General features: G+C 38.5%; 2 protein-coding genes across 2 annotated transcripts in view; one reads left to right on the top strand and one right to left on the bottom strand.

Annotated features, from left to right (window-relative positions):
• waslb (WASP like actin nucleation promoting factor b) overlaps positions 1–2,213 on the bottom strand; it is a 31,943-nt gene extending 29,730 nt beyond the window's left edge. Inside the window, 1 exon segment of the mRNA XM_042511111.1 lies at positions 1,767–2,213. Within this exon segment, the coding sequence (XP_042367045.1) occupies positions 1,767–1,871 (105 nt within the window). The 5' untranslated portion in view covers positions 1,872–2,213.
• A 9,038-nt stretch (positions 2,214–11,251) lies between these two features.
• LOC121961602 (hyaluronidase PH-20-like) lies at positions 11,252–14,294 on the top strand. The gene is made up of 6 exons (XM_042511659.1): positions 11,252–11,433; positions 11,527–11,695; positions 11,784–12,002; positions 12,098–12,256; positions 13,114–13,203; positions 13,775–14,294. Exons 1-6 carry the CDS (start codon positions 11,252–11,254, stop codon positions 14,210–14,212), a joined length of 1,257 nt encoding a protein of 418 aa, XP_042367593.1. The 3' UTR covers positions 14,213–14,294.
• The last annotated feature ends 3,866 nt before the right edge of the window (positions 14,295–18,160 follow it).

Raw genomic sequence — 18,160 nt, 5'->3', positions numbered from 1 at the left:
TCAGATTCCAGCCAGCTTCTCAAAACTGGGAGCTTGCCGGTTGACACTTACATTGATACTGTTTGATAATATCTATGGATAAGTACCCATTTACAACCCCACTTGGGATGTCCCTATCAAATTCGAAGGATTGATATCGCTATGCATTTTTTTAGAGGAAAGATTTTTTTTCTTTAAACTCACTTGGACTTGAAATCTTTATCGTTTATTTTTAGTGACGTAGTTTTACCATAACGCTGTAATAAGCGTAATTGCGACCAATTTTTATTTGTTGTGACTTGGAGTGTGAAAGTTCAGCTTCAACACAACGCTGAAGTGGAATTGTGATTTTACTACTCATTTATAGTGTTTTATACTTTACATTTTACAGACACATTTTACTTGGTATTTTGTTGAAAAAAAATAAATGCTGCATGGCGTGGAATTGTGATAGGAGCCATATAAAATATCTTCAGTTTGTTTATTTTATAAACCAAAAACAAACAAAAAAACTTAGGAACTGTTTGGATGCAGACACTGTTTTCTTGTATTGCATCTTGTATGGCAATAAAACTGTCAAACATAAACACTGGATTGATTCTAACAACTCTTTAGTACCAGAAGTGCGTATCGTGCAGCTGTATTATCCAGGTGAACACAAGTAACAGCTCAACTCTGTATGAGCAGATACTCAATGTCAAATGAATTGGATTGTGATCGGGGGCAATTTTTTTTTTACTGGAACATCACTAAACCCCAATACAAAAAAAATCTGAGCTACACCTTTAAGGACACTCTGGAAGGCAAAAATGCTTTGATCTGGTGCTTCAGAGTCTGTTAATATTAGTTTTACCTGCTCCAGATGTTTATATAGTTGATTAATATGCAGATGTACCAGCCTGGGGGTATGGTTGACTAATGGGAAAAGGGGGAAAAAACCTGTCCTGCAAGATCATGTAGAGGAAAAAGCAAACATTTAAGAAATAGGCTATGTTGTGATGCAGCTGCAAATACCTTACAATCTTCTGGGTATGGGGCTATGCTGCAAACACAGTGCATAAGGAGAACATAAAAATGAGTCAGCTAAATGTTACACGTATTACGTAATATCAGACTATCTCACAATATTGAGTCGTGACAGTGCACTACTGATCCTGACTGCAGTCAAACTGGTACAGCAGGCGACTCCCACTGCTTTCAGGTCGGATTTTGCGACTGTCGAGGTCTTGCATGTGGAGGACTAGTCAGCGCTGTCCTCAGCCAAGTCTGGTCTCGGCACATTCCTCTCGGTGGACACACTTCCCGAAAACATCCAAGGTTCAGCTATGTTATGTAATGCCACTGTGCCAAATCATTGCTTTGCTCGATTGATTTAACAGCTCCGACTGTTCACTCTGCCAATGCAAGGCTAAGTGCAGCAAGGCTAGGTGACAGCGGAATTTCAGGATTTCCTGGGTGATTTCAGGTGTGTCAAGCTTTGAGTTAAGGGCGTACCAGCGGAGGGCCCGAGGCAGGAATGAAACTTGCCCGAATGTCACCGTCCCAAACGGGAACACAGTCCACCACCCTTGTCGCTTCTGCTGTCAAAACAAACCAACCTCCTAAGTTTTTAATTCTCAAATGTCCCCAAAAGAAATCACAAAATAAAACTACAGGCCACAAACTAACCACAACACCTCACAGCTAGCTTTATCTCCAGTCTCGAGACAGGAAACGCGTTAGCTAACGTTATATTAGCTTCTTTACTTAGCCAGCTATCATACAACAATTTAATGGGAAAAACTTACGATGCATTTCCTGCCAAGGTGGTTGAAAAGGCATTCATTTTCCTGCGGTGTCAGTAGTATTGAACCGACATTTGTTTGCCGCCGTTGCGGCGGGTGTCCACTCATTATTAGGGATCAATTTATAAAGTATGCACCGACTGTAACTCGTTATATGAGATCCAAAAAGATACATAAACAATCCCTCGGTCATCCGTGGCCTTCCTTCGACCCCCCTCACACCGGTTGGGTTTATCCCGGGGGTGCGCAAGACAGACGGTGTCCAGAAAATGTATGCCGTTTAGGGATGCAGTGCAAAGTCCCGCTGCTCTTTAAAATAAGGTCAAAATTGCAGCGACTGAGCGAAGACGGAAAACGGTAAAAAGTTTCCTGGGAAGTCCAGCCGCCAGAGAGCCCAGAGCCAGCTCCATCCAACATGGCAGTGTTAGGACGAGTTCACTATCTGGGAATGGGGGTCACATGCTTCCCAGCTGTGTCCCACATAACCACCAAAAGACAATTTCAGCGTAGTAAATGTCGAAAAGTGTAGATATCAAGTAGTTCAATGAATGAGTATATTTGGTTAAAAATCAGAGAAAATTTTTTTACTTTATAAAATCCCAGCTTTCAGCATACTCCCCGCGGAAATGGTTTGTCCCTGTCCGCCCGTGGCTTTTATGGCAGGAATGTGTGCGAGAGCAGAATGGGAGGAGATAAGAAATAAGGTGCAAGTTGTGAAGATAATTGCACACAATACTCCCTGTGAGAGGAATTATTCAGATGAAAATTAATGCAAAGCCGAGCCTACACTTTAAATGGCCACATTAAGCCTGAATAGATGTTCAGAAATTACCATGGGAATTATAATCCTCCTCTACTGATAATAAAGTGCTTTTTAATACTCAAAGTTAGAGAGGTCATGGTTCAGGGTCATCATCCTTCTTGATTTTTGAATTTTCCTTTCAAATACAGAAATGAAAAAACAAAAATTTCAAAATCCCACAATGAAAAACAAGCTATTTTATGTTTTGGGATCCGGTTTAGAAAATATAGAATAGTCACTTAATTTTCTTTTATTCCAAATAATAAAATAAAATAAAATATAAAAAAAAAAAAACAAAGGCAGGAAAACCTGTCAAATCATTTGTGTGTGCATATATATGGTATATATATCTATATCTATATCTATCTATCTATCTATCTATCTATATATCTATATCTATATATTTTATATTATATAGATATATATATATATATATATTTTTTTTTATATATATATTTATATATATATATATATATATCCAAAAGATATATAGTTTCCTCACTCTGCGCTCTCTCGCTGACAATATGGCCTTGAAATTTGTGGACAAATTTGAAAATTTAAGTGGTATTTCTAATTTGCATTTTCTATGTCTGACCACAAAAATTAAACGTGGCTTGTGCTTTCTTATTAATTTTTGCATTTTGAAATGAAGATCAAATAATTATTTGTTTATCATTTCTGTTTCGGAAAGGAAAATTCAAAGACCAAAAAAACATACTGACTGTTGAGCTACAGGTTTATCTGAGCGCTATGATTTCCTGGGTGATAAACATTTCCTGGGACATGACATGGATTTACCCCACTGAACTGAAATGCCTCTGGGATGATACTTAAGTCTCTTCCTTTCATTGCAATAGCTTATGAATAAAATGAAATACAATTAAGACTGCTCCAGTTACTATACATAGCCTATGGGGTAAGATTGCTTCAAAATATACATTTCAGTGTGTTTCTCCAGAATGCTCAACCATAAATTAAACACCCATAATGTTCTGGATGCATATCACAACGTAAAAATATTACAAACCATAGCTTTTTGACATCAGACATTATAATGTTCATACTAATAATACTTGACAACAATGCGTCAATTAAAAAGACATGTTCAGAGGTTACTTTGAGCAGCCTTGAAGAAGGGCAGCATGCATTGCTCATACATATTTTACTAATGTGCCGAAGGGTGTTTGTAGTGCTCTGCAACATGCTCGGTCAGGCTCATAAATGGGTGTTGTTTGCTACAAAGAAAAGACTTTCCCTTGTGATAAAATTCACACCAGACACGACCTTGCTGTTGCTCATAGTTTTACAGCTTCATTCTATACTTTCGGGAACTAATTCTTGTACAGTCTGTTATATATATATATATAGGTGTCTTATATTTGGTATCAAAAACCGGTGTTTCCCTTTACTTGTTATGTTTGAACCAGCCTTCATAAAGTAGATTTCTTCTCATATTTTTATGTTTCCAATAATCACATGTAATTCTTATGACGACAAAAAGCCTATAGTCCTGTTTGCAGAGATTCCTGTTGAACATCTTTGCATCTGTTTGCATGTAAACATAAACACGTGCATGATCGTGTGTGTGTGTGTGTGTGTATCATGCGTGCATGCAATAGTTTGTCAGAAAGACGACAGAGATGGCAGCCTCAAATGTCACTCGTAACACCTGTTGTGTCAGCTTTTCATGATAAAAAACGCAATCCGTATATGGCTATTTCTTAATTTTTGTATTGTCAAATGAATCGTGTTAAAAATCAACCTTAAGATCTGGGTAAAGTTAGTCCAAAAGTGTCATAGCCAGTTGTTGTATTTATCACACTAATTTTATTCGTTATTTTTCACACTGATGGACTATAATGTATTATGCTTTTTTATGTGTTGTTTTTGCTGGTCTGTTGTTGTTGTTTTTGTGTTTACTTGCTCAGGGAACCAACCCAACACATGAAAATTAGCCGCTAAAGCTAACTGGTGCAGTTACTATATATTCCCTTGAAAATCTAAATTTACATTTTATTTTGTAGTGTAATTCTCTGTGTATTTGCATAAAGTAATTAAAGGTCCAGTGTGCTGTTGGAATTACCTGAAAATAAGAAATGTCTTTTTGTTACCTTAGAATGAGCCATTTTTACATCTACACACAGAGCGAGTCCTTTTCCACGGTGTCTGCCATGTTGTTTCTGGAGTAACCTAGAGGGGATAAATCAAACACTGGCTTTAGACAGGGCCATGTGCATTTTCGTGTTGGCCACTGTAGTTCACCTACATGCTTAGCACACTGGAGAAATTTTGCACTTTGCAACCTCACCACTAGACACCACTAAATTCTGCACATTAGAAAGTTAAAGTATTCGTAATTATTCTTATGTAAAAAACATTTGCAATACATTTAAGAGTAAAGTTTGAAAAATCGAATACATCATTTTGTTAACAAAGCTGATAATGAGGTCAGAGTTTCTCTGTAAAGGGCAGGTCACTGTGGACATATAGGTAAACAAATTCCTTTCTACTCTTGCTGTTTTTGGCTAAAGCTAATCCCTAATCTATGCTTGAATCTTTCTAAAAACCTTCATTTGAACTCAAACTCAGCTTGCCTTGTACACATGCTCTTTCACACTTCCCTCCATGTACTTCCACCTGGCTGAACCTAATTCCCTGCTGTTTAAGAGAAGTGTCGGCAGACTTGAAAAACCCGACAGACAGGCAGAGAAACTACCTCGGAAGTTCTGCGCTACTCCACCTAACCTCGGTTTAACGAGGTATGGAAATGTTAGAAATGACTCATCCTGAGTGACTAGTTTTAAAAACACTTGTGTCTGTCAAGCACAAACTCAGTGACTGAGAAATAAGAAGGAAGCAAGCAGAGAAAGTAAAAAACCGAAGTGTGTGCTTCCAGTCCAGCGCATGAAACCCAAATTTCCTAAATAGTGTCATAATGATAGTAGGCGATTACATAAGTAAGGAAGTCTGTTGTTCATTTGTTGACATACTGAGAGGGATACAGATGCTCTATTCACAGAAAGTCAATGATACTGACAGCTAATAACACTTGGTATGCACTTACTCACACATTAACAAGAAAACAGAACTGAGTACTTACTGTTGTTTTTGTGAAATACCTGACTGACATTTCTGAGCAATACCAACAAGAATGTGTGAGCGTGGAAGTCTTTTTAATGCATGTGACTGTACGTTCAAGTTCGCCCTTTTGTGTAATTAAGTAATGGATTTTTCTGCATTAGGTGGCTGTTAATGTTGTTTGTGTTTTGCTAGTTACACAGACGCACCTTCTGAGGCTACCCTGTGAAACATTCATTTGACCCACTTTCCACAACAAAAGAAAATTGAGGTTATGAGAGGAGGAGGGAAGAGGACAACATGAATATTATATTTTGAATTCTGAAAGAAGAACCCCCACAGGCCTCCGTGTGAATATTTAATGAAGCTGGCCTTTTCACATCTACTCATCATGTTCTACAATGTGGATTTTTTGGAAATATTACGACAGGGTCACCTCAACCGAAACATATTCAAACAGGCAAGTATTGTGATCCAAGGGTGGTGTTTTGCTTCGTAATTAGGGATCAGGTTTGCATATATACACAAATACATTCATACCATACCGATTCAGAGATAAAAAGTCTGAAAAGGTTTGGGAAATGCTGTTAGAGTTTGACTTGCACCATCTGTACAGTTTAACCACAAGGTGGCGGCATTACATGATATTAAATCACTGATGCTGGACAGTGCACTCAGCACATTGGTTACTGGATCAAATTACATCTGGCCAACATTTATAACAAAACACAATGTTTATCCTGTGCTATTGTGCATTTTACTGCCTGCATACATCAAGCAACAGGAGAATAATAAGAGTGATGTGCTGAAGAGTGACTTCCCATCTGGTAGAGCACTTAGCAAAGTGTGCTTTCCATGTTTACAAAGGAGGTTGTCTGGTTCTAGCGTCATGGTTTCAGAGGAAAACAATGCAGCTCACGTAGCTATGCAAAGCAGTGGATGTACACATAGGGCTTCTTTTAAAACTTGTTCATAGGTTTTGATTTATTGAAGGCCCTTGAAATTTGTAACAGCTAACAGCAGCAGCAAGGTGCATATTTGTCAACAATGACAGAAAAAGATAGCAGGGGCAAAAATATACCTATTTGATGTTGCATCAGTACATAAAACATTTTGGCTTTGTCCAAGCATGCTCAATCCATGGTTAACAAAAAGCAATTAAAGTACTGTGTATTAAATCTTCTTGGCTCAGCGGGCAGTAACAGATACTGCACTGAAGCAAACCAAAAAAAAAAAATAGGTCAAATCTAATCTAATCTGATCTGGGAACCTATAATCAAGTGCAGCATGGGTTTGTTATTAATTTAGTACAATGGGACCTGCATTTTTTGGACATAAGAAACATAGTAGTTCATATTTGAACTTTCTGGAATATCATAACTGCCATCTTGTGACTGGTCCTAAAAATTACATTCAATCATCATCATAGTACTCTGTTGAGGGAAACACGTACAATTTAAGCTGCTAACACGCAACACATTTGATTTACTCCCACTCCAGTCATGAGAACCACCGTGAATGAGACATAGTCTTGTTTACTTGTATTGTTTTCACAGAAACACACAGGTACAGACGCCACCCTCCTAAAAACAGTCACTGTTCTCACTGTGCCACTAACTTGTGAAATAACCACCACCATTTGGTATTACATGACACATAAATGCACGCGGGGTAAACAGCCCATTAGATATCTCCCAGACAATGTAACAGTTTGTCACATGAAGGTGACAAGTTCTATTAGTAGCTCTATTTGAGTTATTTTTTGTCTGTAAACTTCACAGTTGTTTAACACTTATGTTCTCATAGAAAAGAGAAGTGCTGTTATTAATGGCATCAGTATACAGCTCCTCTCTTGCCACCGAGGTGTGAAACTTTCCTGTCTCCAAGGGGGAGAGTGTGCAGATTGATAGCATGTAGCCTATTATGCAATCGTTTTTTCCAGCCAGGCTAGCTTGCCACCCAATGCTATTGTTATTAAATTACTATCTTAAACAGTTCACATTTGCTTGAATGCTTGATAGACAAGAAGAAGCAGCCAGAAATGTATTTACTTGATCATTTTTCTCTCTTATCACGTCTTGTAGTGAAGAAATTAATCTATCTTACTGACTCCATATGACGTTGAACCCATTACCCTCATAAAATTACTTCACTGTACAACCTGCTTCCAAGTCCAAAGAGGATGACAACAACTGTGCATGTAGTTTTGAAATATTAAGGGATGAATATCAGTTTATCAAGTAATCCCATTTGCTCCTGCGGCCTCCATTGTTGTAATTACTTATTTATCCCATCCCATGTGACAAGCACTCGCATCAACACCAGTGCAATAACAATCTAAGCTCCAAAGTGATGCCCTAGTCTGCTTATGAGGACAGTGCACGCTCCATAACCTCACACCCAGGTGTGCCTTCCTCCTCCTCCTCCTCTGCTCCCAGTCAAACTTGGCATTTGGCAATCAAAACAAGATGTTTTCCTGAGACTAACAACAGAGAGCAGATTGCATCTTTGTACACAGCCCTGCCCATCACTCCTCTCCTCCCATACCTATATCAGACTGTCATTTTTGTGAGGACACTCTCACTCTGTGTGCTCCAGTCAACACTGATGGTGAGACGGTTCCACTGAAGGCATGTCCAGGTATTGTGTCTTTTTACACAGTCTGTAAGGTAGTTTAGGAAGCTTCATCTTGATTTTGGACTTCTTAGATAGATATAGAGATCAGCTTAGATCATGGATATAGAGCTTTGTATAGCTTTGTGTTTGAAAAGACAAGGAGAGGGAAATCACAGCAGGCTTGGCAGATTGGATTTGCATTCTGGGAAGAAATATTAGGTCAGAGGTGAAAGCTGAGCAAGCAGGGTTGCAGATACGTTGGTACTAGGTCTTGCATTTAATTTGAATGTACATATATAAGGTCCAGTGTGATTTAGTGGCATCTATTGGCAGAAATGGTATATAAAATTCTTATAAAATAAGTATTTTCGTGTTTTTCTGTTACCGTAGAATGAGCTGTTCATATCTACATACGGAGCGGATCCTCTTCCATGAAGTGCTCCATGTTGTGCTACAGTAGCCCAGAGTGGACAAATCAAACACTGGCTATAGATAGGCCTTTATGTATTTTTGGTCAACGTTGGTAGTTCTTCTCCTCACTTAGAACACCTGGGAAGTTTCAGTTTTGTAACGTCACCACTGCCACTAAATCCTACTCACCAGACCATAAAATCTAAATAGTTTTCAAATGTATCAGCAGTCCAGCCCCGGAGCTTCTTAACAGATATATCCAAAGACAAGACAGTAATGAGTAGCATAGTGAATGGCAACTGTAAATATGACATTGTAGATCTAAATTTAGACCATATCAGCTTTCTCCATAAATGGCTGTCAACTCTGGAGCATGTAACAAACTGAAATACAATAAATTCAAGACAAAAATGTCTGTTTTTTCCGCTAATTATATTCTAAATTACAGAGATGTATTTGTGTATGGTGTGGTGTGTTTTTTATCGGATTTCCATATTTGTAGTGTATTGTTTTATGATAGTGGATGCAGTGTATTTTACTGTACATGTAAAAGCCCAACTTGGCACAAGAGTTGAATATTAGCACTGCCTTGGTGCAGCACATCAGTTTCATATACATAACTGGAACTATGATAAAATGCTTTGTCCCTATCAAACAAATATACATGAATTCAAATATAAATTGGCTAAAGCCAATCAGACAAGCTTAGACAAAATCTGTCTGTTGTTTTGTCATTTTTGGACATTAGCTTGTTTTAGGCCTTTTTTGCAAACTCTTAACATATTTAACAGTGTGCTCTGAATGTCTTTAAGGAGTATTTTACCCCCAAATGACCATTTGTACATGAGTCACTCACTCAACCCATGTAACAGTGAGTTTTTGCCTGCTGCTGGCAAATGACGAATCCAAAAACGGATGCATTCCTGATAAGTAGACAGCCCTGAATTAAAAGGGGAACTGAAATAACACTGAAACATGAAAAGCCAGACTCCATCAACAAAAGCAGTAAAGCTTAGTGTGCGCAGGAGCTTCTGCATTGCCATTTGTGTTATTTTGTTAGTTTGGTGTTTTAAAGGATAAACAAAAAATTCAACGTAACACTGGGTGAGTAATTGCTAAACAAACAGTCATTGGAGGTTAAATAGGAAACACTGTCTCACTTGTTTCATTATAGCAACATTGTCTACCACTATGCACATTATTTTTGCACGCAAGACTATAATATGGAATTTTATTTTTTCTGTTTTTATGCTCTTCAGCCAGGGGAAAGGATGGTTTCAGTCACACAGAAGAGAAGATCCTGTGTGCTGCTGCTTCTCTCACTCACCCCATCGATCTCTCCCCCTTGGCCCCTCTCTGTCCTCGCTGCCCTCACCCTCTCTGTGTGGCCTGTTCTTTCACTATCCGTCCTAACAACACCAAAAGCCATGACCGCTCCTGTTGGTGACCCCAACACATCAACTATTTCTTTTACCACTCCTGTAATCCTAAATCCACCCACCTCTCCTATCAGCCCAACATCTTTGTCAAAAGCCTATATTACAGCTCTGTCAAAATCAGTGGCAGCTCCCTCTGCAGTGCCACTCTTCAACGAAACATCCCCCAGAGACCAGCTTACATCCTCACCCTCAGCTGCTACAGAAACAGTTTCCCCTCAGTTAGGCAAGTTGCGTACTGATCCAGTTAAACCCCTTAAATCATTTAAAACTAATATCTCCAGTATGCTATCTCGCCCCTGCAAACATCTGACATCACCCCTCAAAACTATGGGACCACTTCTGCGCAAAAACAGCATCCCTCTGTTTCCTCTGTCTTCTGAGAAATTTCTTCACGCTGCCAAACTATTTCCTTCCTCCAACTCAGCTTCACTTCCAAAATGTTTGTCATCTTCCCCTCCACCTCAAACTGCATCACCCATGCTTCCCCCTCCAGTTTCAACATCATCCCCTTCCACAACGTTCTTGCCTTTAACCTCTAAAACCTTGCCATCTCCTTCAGAAGCAGCAGCCTCTCGTCAGCCCAGACTGCTTCCCCCTCCCCCTCTCCCTGACACCGCAGGTCTGCTGTTCGAGCACCAGCCTTTTATTGTTACTTGGAACATCCCTGATATGGTGTGTAACAGGTACAACATCACACTAGACATGTCACCCTTTAAAGGAGTGGCCACACCTGCTAAGGTAAGAGGACACATATTTAAATGCTGTATTGAGCTGAGCCTATCTTACTATTTAAATCCATTGTTGCAAAACACATGCTGTAATCAAATTTTTGAGCTCACGTACTTTACATAAAGCTATTATGGAGGAATATTTCTGGTTATTCATTGTCCAAAGCTTTATGGGCTTTTGAGCAAGTTGTCCTCTTTCACTGGAGGTTATACTCTTCTTGAAAATGCCACATAGAAGGAATATTTCACCCCCAGATGACCGCTTCTTTATCAGTTACTCACTCCGTTTTGCATTGAAGAAAATGTCTTCATTGGATAAAGCATCCAAAAACTGAGAAATAACTTGAAGAATTGAAAAAAACAGCAACAGCAACAGGTTCTCTAAGAGAAATTCACAGTTTCATTCACTTCATAATGCCTCTGCTGCAGGTCCCAGGACAGTTTCTGTCTCTATTCTACACAGACCGATTGGGTCTTTACCCGCATGTAGACCTCGGTGGGAGGAAACAGTTCAATGGTGGCATCCCTCAGAGAGGTAACCTGAAAGCCAGTATGAACAAGGCCAAAGCAGATGTTAACTACTACATCCCATCCAAGTGAGTCTAAACCTTAAATGTACATTCTGTCTCGTTTGACACCCTTGCTGCTGATCTTTAACCTGCTTCTTCATCCTCCTGTCTTTCCTCCAGGACAAGCCGGGGCTTGGCTGTGATAGACTGGGAGGAATGGCGCCCCTTATGGGACAGAAACTGGGGCACAAAGAGAATCTACCAGACTTTATCTGTGGCCCACCTTATGCAGACAAACCACTCCCTCACAATTCGGCAGGCCACAGAGAAAGCCAAACAGCAGTTCCAGGTCAGAAGTAACTTTAAAATTACCAAACAAATTATATCATTATGAACAGCTATTAAATATTGACTCTTCTATTCTTCTTTCCCTCCAGGTGGCAGCTAAAAGTTTCATGTCAGGCATGTTGACAATGGGCAGGGCTATGAGGCCAAACTATCTCTGGGGCTTCTACCTGTTTCCTAACTGCTACAATTACGGCTGGGAGAAGCCAGACTACACAGGCCGCTGCTCCAAGGAGGTGAGGGGGCAAAATGACGAGCTGCTCTGGCTGTGGGAGTCCAGCACTGCTCTCTACCCTTCAATCTACCTACAGGTTGGTCAGATTTTAGTGCAATGTTTACTTTTCTATGAATACATTATCCCTAAAATTATTTCCACATTTTTTTCTGTATCTTTGCACTGTTTCAGGTTTCTCTGGCAGACAATCCCCGAGCTGCCCTGATGGTGAGAAACCGTGTCCAGGAAGCTTTGAGAGTATCTGCCCTGCCCAGAAGGAGTGGCACTGCTCCCGTGTTTGCTTACGTGCGACCTGTCTTTGTTGATCAGAACAGACGCTTCCTCAGCCAGGTGAATGAGTCATTACATGTGAATTTGTTGACACGCGTTCCAACCTTAGATTTATCATGCTATAGTATAAAGCATGGGATCCCAGTGAAAGACATTTATTAATGATAGCCACCCATAAAAATAAATAATAAATTTAAAAAAAAGAACAAAAAAAAAAGAAATATAATTATATTAATAATATCATTTTCCCCTAGAATTATTCAATTTTTCCTTTTTTTAAAAAACTAATTATTAGGTAATTTCCTTGTCACCTATTACTAATTTATTTATTTATTTATTTTTAAACACATTTTATTCAAAAATCACATTAGTAAGGTACAATATTACACCTTTTACTAATTTCTTGAAATTTCTGGGATATTTCTTGCCAAGTTAATCATTGCCTTTTTCCTCATGTTTTGAGAAGAAATTAAACAAATTTGCTTAGGGTTAAAGGATTAAATAGCTTGATTAATGCAGCATAAGAAAACTGATGTCATTTCAGGTTTCAAAGGGTTAAATCCTCCATTCAAACAGATTACATCATTGTAACAACAAGTGAAGGACCACACTTGACTGGATTAGATACATCTTAGGTTACTCCTTCTTCCCAGCAGTGAGGTGTTTCCAGCCTGAGGTCCAGTTTTAAGAGGAGTTTGGTTTCTTAGTGTAACAACATCCTGCTCAGCTGTTGTTACAGCTCACCTGAGATCATAATCCTTATCCTCCCTTCTCACCTTATACGATGAAATTTTAGGGAAATATACAGTGTAGCAGTCTGTGCACCGAGCACTGACATATGTGTGATTTTTCAATGCATGCCGTAGTTATTATCTGTACAAAGACATTAATGAACATACCTAACCATTTGTGTCCAGGGAGACTTGGTGAGCACCATTGGGGAGAGTGCGGCAGTGGGAGGGTCTGGCGCTGTGCTGTGGGGGGCCAGTGCGGACTTTAACGACCAGGTAACATCACCCTGCAGACCTCTGCTGGACTGCTGAAAGACATGACAGTGTACTGATGGCAGGTAGTCAGACCGGGGACAATGTGTTCAGTTAGATGATATAGGAGTCTGCTTGTCTCTGTGACTCACTGACAATACCTGAGAGGCACTGATGGATTGTGTTGGTCGTGTAACAGTATTAGTTAATGCATGGCTGGGAAGCCAAGATTAACTTGATGATAGTGACTTTCACTGGAGTCTTTGTAACGTTGCGTCTTAGTCACCATTTAACCGTATAGGGACATTTCATTTTTGAATTGATAAATATCCTTAAAAAGCTCTTTGAACATTCAGTTAAAAAGTTTTCATCGTTGTAACTTGTAAGTAATGTTAGACAACGCTGGGGAATGTTCCCTGCAAGCCGGGAAGAGGCCTCTATCAACATACAATATTTCAGGGCTGTTGACTTGCTGTAATATTCTGCTTCAGAAATACAGTTGTAAATACAAAGTGGAGTATATGAATTTACAGAGTATACATTTATTTATGAATACATTTTTCTACTTCTTCACTCTTTTTCCTTTGCTCCGCAGACTTCTTGTGCAGCTCTCTCATCCTACCTCTCCTCCACCCTTAACCCTTACATCACCAATGTTACTGTAGCCGCCCAGCTCTGCAGCAACTTTCTGTGTCGAGGAAATGGTCGCTGTGTCAGGAAGAAATACAACTTCAATCACTACCTCCATCTAAACCCAGAGAATTTCAGGATCCTGTATGTTCAGAAGCGCTACCTTGTCCTGGGGAGACCCACCCTCACAGACCTGAAGAGTCTGAACCGGAGGTTCACCTGTCAGTGCTACAAAGGACTGAGCTGCTCTCCCAGGACTGACAGAGAGTTAGACAAGGCCCTGATGTTTAGTAAAAAGCAAGGGCTTTACCAGAAGTTTCACACTCTGAATAAAGCCTTGTTAGACGATATGCAACAAGCCAGTATTACTAAGGACAATGTTAAAAAGAACTTTAAAGTTTAGCCCGGAATTACGATGTTTGGTCGCATTTTTTCCAGAGGTTTTTTTCTGACCCAAAGGACTTTTTCAGGGAAGACAGCACATAAACCAGTACTTTACATTCAGTAAAGTGGGAACTCCACAGTCCTGTCTAAATCCAGTGTTGGACACTTCATCAGCAATATAAAATGTTCAGTATGAAATTCGGTAGAAAGATAGTTGTTAATTGAGTCTCATTTACAGGTCAGTAAATACTGACAACCTCATGTACACTGTGAAGATCCATGTTACTTTGGAGACATAATTATCAAGTAAAAAACATTAACCATAAATTAACCATTGCCATTCATTTACATTGTTTTTGCTTTCCCAATAATAAAAAAAAACTTAAAAGAAATCCTAGTCAATATTCTTTATTAAATCTTAAGCATTTGCCTAAGGGTGCCTTATAATAATTTCATGATTTAGTAAAGTTGCAAATATTTACTGTGACCTCCCTTTCCACTAAGCATGTCTTGAACTCTCTTAGGCAGGTAATATGAGATTCACAAGACTAATGTTGTGGTGTATTTACACCGGGTAGCATTCAATACATGTCCAAAGCTCAATATTGATTGTTTGAAGCCTTTTTGTTTTGACTTTCTTGCTGTTTTAAAACATTGTAAATATTCTCTGTATGCTTTGTATCTTCATAAAGTTACCAAGCAATAAATGTATATATTATGTCCTCATTACAACTTTTCAAAAACAAAAAATCAATGGTGGCCTAAGATTTTTGCACAGTACTCGTTTTCGTTTTCTTGTTTATTTAATTTTGACTTTTAAGCAGATAACGCGAAAACAAAACGTATTTTTGTATATATGGTTTATAAAGAGAAACTGACGAAATTCTCGTTGTTTTGTTTTTGAGATAGAATTGAATAATGAATGAACGGATGATACACAGACCCAACTACTCACCTGCTCTGTAGTGCTGCAACTGGGTCCTACCACACCCCCTAACACTCATCTGTATAATGTGTACATACTACCATTGACTCAAGGTAACATGTTCCATAACAGGCATTTGCCTATTTTCAAAATCAAACACACACACACACACACACACACACACACACACACACACACACACACACACACACACAATGCTATATCAAATATGTGGCAATATTATTTCCACTCCATATTTGGATGCGATTTGACTGTACATGTAAACACATGAAAAAAGGTAGCGAGGCAGGAGAGTTCTCTGTTGTATTGTGACAATACAGAGAACATTGAGTAAATAAATATTTCTGTTGAGAATTTGGTCTCAAAATGTGAATTTCCAAAATCTTGAAATGTGCTATTTTACTTTGTTTTGATTAGGTTTAGCTACTTAATTGGGCGACATTTATAATTTGGTGTAAAATGCTTTTTGACTGATGTCTTTGTACATATATATGTATTAGATCTTACAGCATTCGTCATCACATAAGCTCCCATTAATGCTAAAACACAAAGATATCATTCAGCTAACGGTCAGTTACACCGAAGATTTCCTCTGAAGCTAACTTTACATTCAAGCTAGCAAAGCCACGAAATTTTAAACTACTTTACAGCAAGACCTCACCAGCACCAAAACACCCGACACTGAACAACAGTGCATTTCAAGGTTGCTACATGAAAAAAATATACATTTTACAGCAACAAAACAATATGTTTTAAGAAGTTAAAGAGAACTTATTAGCGACTTACCATGACATTAGCATACAGCAGACAGGCAACCATAAGAGGGGTGCACCACTCAAGTTTGCAGGGGCTGAGCTGAAGGGGCACACCCTGATGGTCTGCAGGGGCCCAACAGGGGCACACATTGACAATTAAACGCCACTCCCAGTGAAAAAATAAAAGTATTTAAATAAAACATTTCAAATGATATAATCTCCAGTAATCACAACCACAATGTTAAGCCAGGCAGGGCCAGCAGGAGAGACCATACTGTGCGTATTCAGTGGGCCACATACTAAAGAGGTAAACCTGATAGCAAAAAACTTTTTATTGTAACAAGAGCATGACCTGAAATACTATTTTATCTTTTTATCTTTCACACAAATTTAAGTTTGAATCTATTATAAATGTAGTTATATGGATTTTCTTTACTTTCTTTTTGATTATTTACTAAAAACCCTCTTTGGTAAAACACATTTTTAGGCAAAATTTCCTGTAATTTGTGGAACATTTCTTGCTCAGTTGGTTATTGCATTTTTCCCTTTTTCAAAAAAACCCCCAATTTGCTCAGTTTTCAAAGGGTTATATAGCTTATAAAAAGCGGCTGAATGTAGCACAAGGTTTTGAGCAGCAGAGCAGCAGAGCAGCAGCACCTTACATGAAGCTAGCTAAACTTTAGCGTCTTGTCAGGCTGTTTCAGTCGTTAGCTAACTTAACTTGTTAGCCAGTAGTAACCTTACGTATTTATCCAGCGAAAGTGGTGCAACATTTGAATTCGTTTGGAAACGTTTTTCTGGCTGCTGGGCAAATGTAAGTAGTAACATTCAATCTTCCATTCACTCGGTTTTGGTCTCTTATTGCTGTGAGAAATAACTGGCTTGGTAGCTTGCCACACTGTTAGCTAGTGAACAGTTAGCTACTGTAAGCTAAAAGCTGACTTTGCATTGTCTTAGGTAATGTACAGTGTGTTTATTGGAGTTATTTTTTTCCCCAAAATTTGTCAGTCTCCTCTGGAAACAGGGTTAATAATAGTTGGGATGCTTTAAAATACAGTAAATGGGCTGTAAAACCCAAACAAGCTGAAAAAGCTTTAAAAGTAAGCTTAACTTGCTAAGTTTCTGTACTTTTATCGCTAGCTAACAGTGGTGGGCTATTTCACATATTGACCATTTGATTTAATTTTAATGTAAAAAAAATATTGATTCATGGAGCCATACAGGTTAACCCTTTGAAACCTTGATCAATACTTGTTTTCTTGTGCTGCATTCAGACACTTCTCACAAGCTATTTGATTAGTACAATATGACAAGAAAATTAAAATATATTTAAAAAAAGGGGAAGATTTAAAAAAAAAAAAAAAATCAAAAAATGGGGAAAAATGTCCTGAAAACAATTATTATAGTAATTTTATAATTAAAATTGTGTTTCAGAATAGATATGACAAAATATATAAAATAAATATTTTTGTAGAACTTTTTAAGTTAGTTTTCTTATTTTTCTTATTTCTTTTTCTTTTTTTTAGGTTTTTGTGTCGGCATATTTTCAGGAATTTTCCTGTAACTTTTTAACTAATTTTGTTTTCATTTTTGGGTCTTGTTGCTCCTTGCCCTCTCCCCATGTATTTGAAAGGAATCAAACCAATTTACTCAGGTTTCAGAGCGTTAATGGACTGGTCAACCTAACATTAAGGTTAATTTTTTATGTGTGTTGCTATGGGACTGATGGCGAATGATGATGTTAATGAACAGTTTTAACTGTCGCATCTTCATTCCTGTTTGCATCTACATGGAACTGTGTTTTCAAACTGTGCATAGAAGTCATATAGTCCTATGTGAGAGTGCTAATGAGTCTTTATGGAGGAGTTAATGTATAATATTCCCATTGTGGTGTTGTCAGCAGATACTGCGGGCCATTGGTGTATTGATGGTGTCCTCTGGGTCGTAGGCATGTGAGGTGAGTCTGATTTTGTGTTTGCTTGTGCCAAAACTTCCTGCAAGGTGGTTTAAAGAGAGAGAGAAGACTGTTTTATATAGTGTTGGTTTTGCATCCCTGTTTTAACCACTTACAGCTACTTGTGACGCTACAGTGAGCTTTAAAAAGCTAAACATTTCCCCACAAGTTAAGGACACAGGCACACATCAATTAATGGTTCAAAATCAATTTTGCTAAACTGTCTTGGTTCCTTCCTGTTTTGTTTCATGTTTATTTTATCACCACAATATCTCAACAAGGAAGCGGTCACAAGAGATACTGCAAGCTTTT

Source organism: Plectropomus leopardus, chromosome 22, assembly GCF_008729295.1.
Source record: "Plectropomus leopardus isolate mb chromosome 22, YSFRI_Pleo_2.0, whole genome shotgun sequence".
Classification (NCBI taxonomy): domain Eukaryota; kingdom Metazoa; phylum Chordata; class Actinopteri; order Perciformes; family Serranidae; genus Plectropomus; species Plectropomus leopardus.
The sequence above is the reverse complement of the archived record's forward strand: the minus strand, read 5'-3'. Positions and strand labels throughout refer to the sequence as shown.

Bases quoted from the DNA above. Each gene is read 5' to 3' on its own strand.
- LOC121961602 (XM_042511659.1), top strand. From the start codon at position 11,252: ATGCCTCTGCTGCAGGTCCCAGGACAGTTTCTGTCTCTATTCTACACA. The intron at 11,696-11,783 runs GTCAGAAGTAAC...CTTTCCCTCCAG, and splicing joins AAGCCAAACAGCAGTTCCAG to GTGGCAGCTAAAAGTTTCAT. The intron at 12,257-13,113 runs GTGAATGAGTCA...ATTTGTGTCCAG, and splicing joins ACAGACGCTTCCTCAGCCAG to GGAGACTTGGTGAGCACCAT.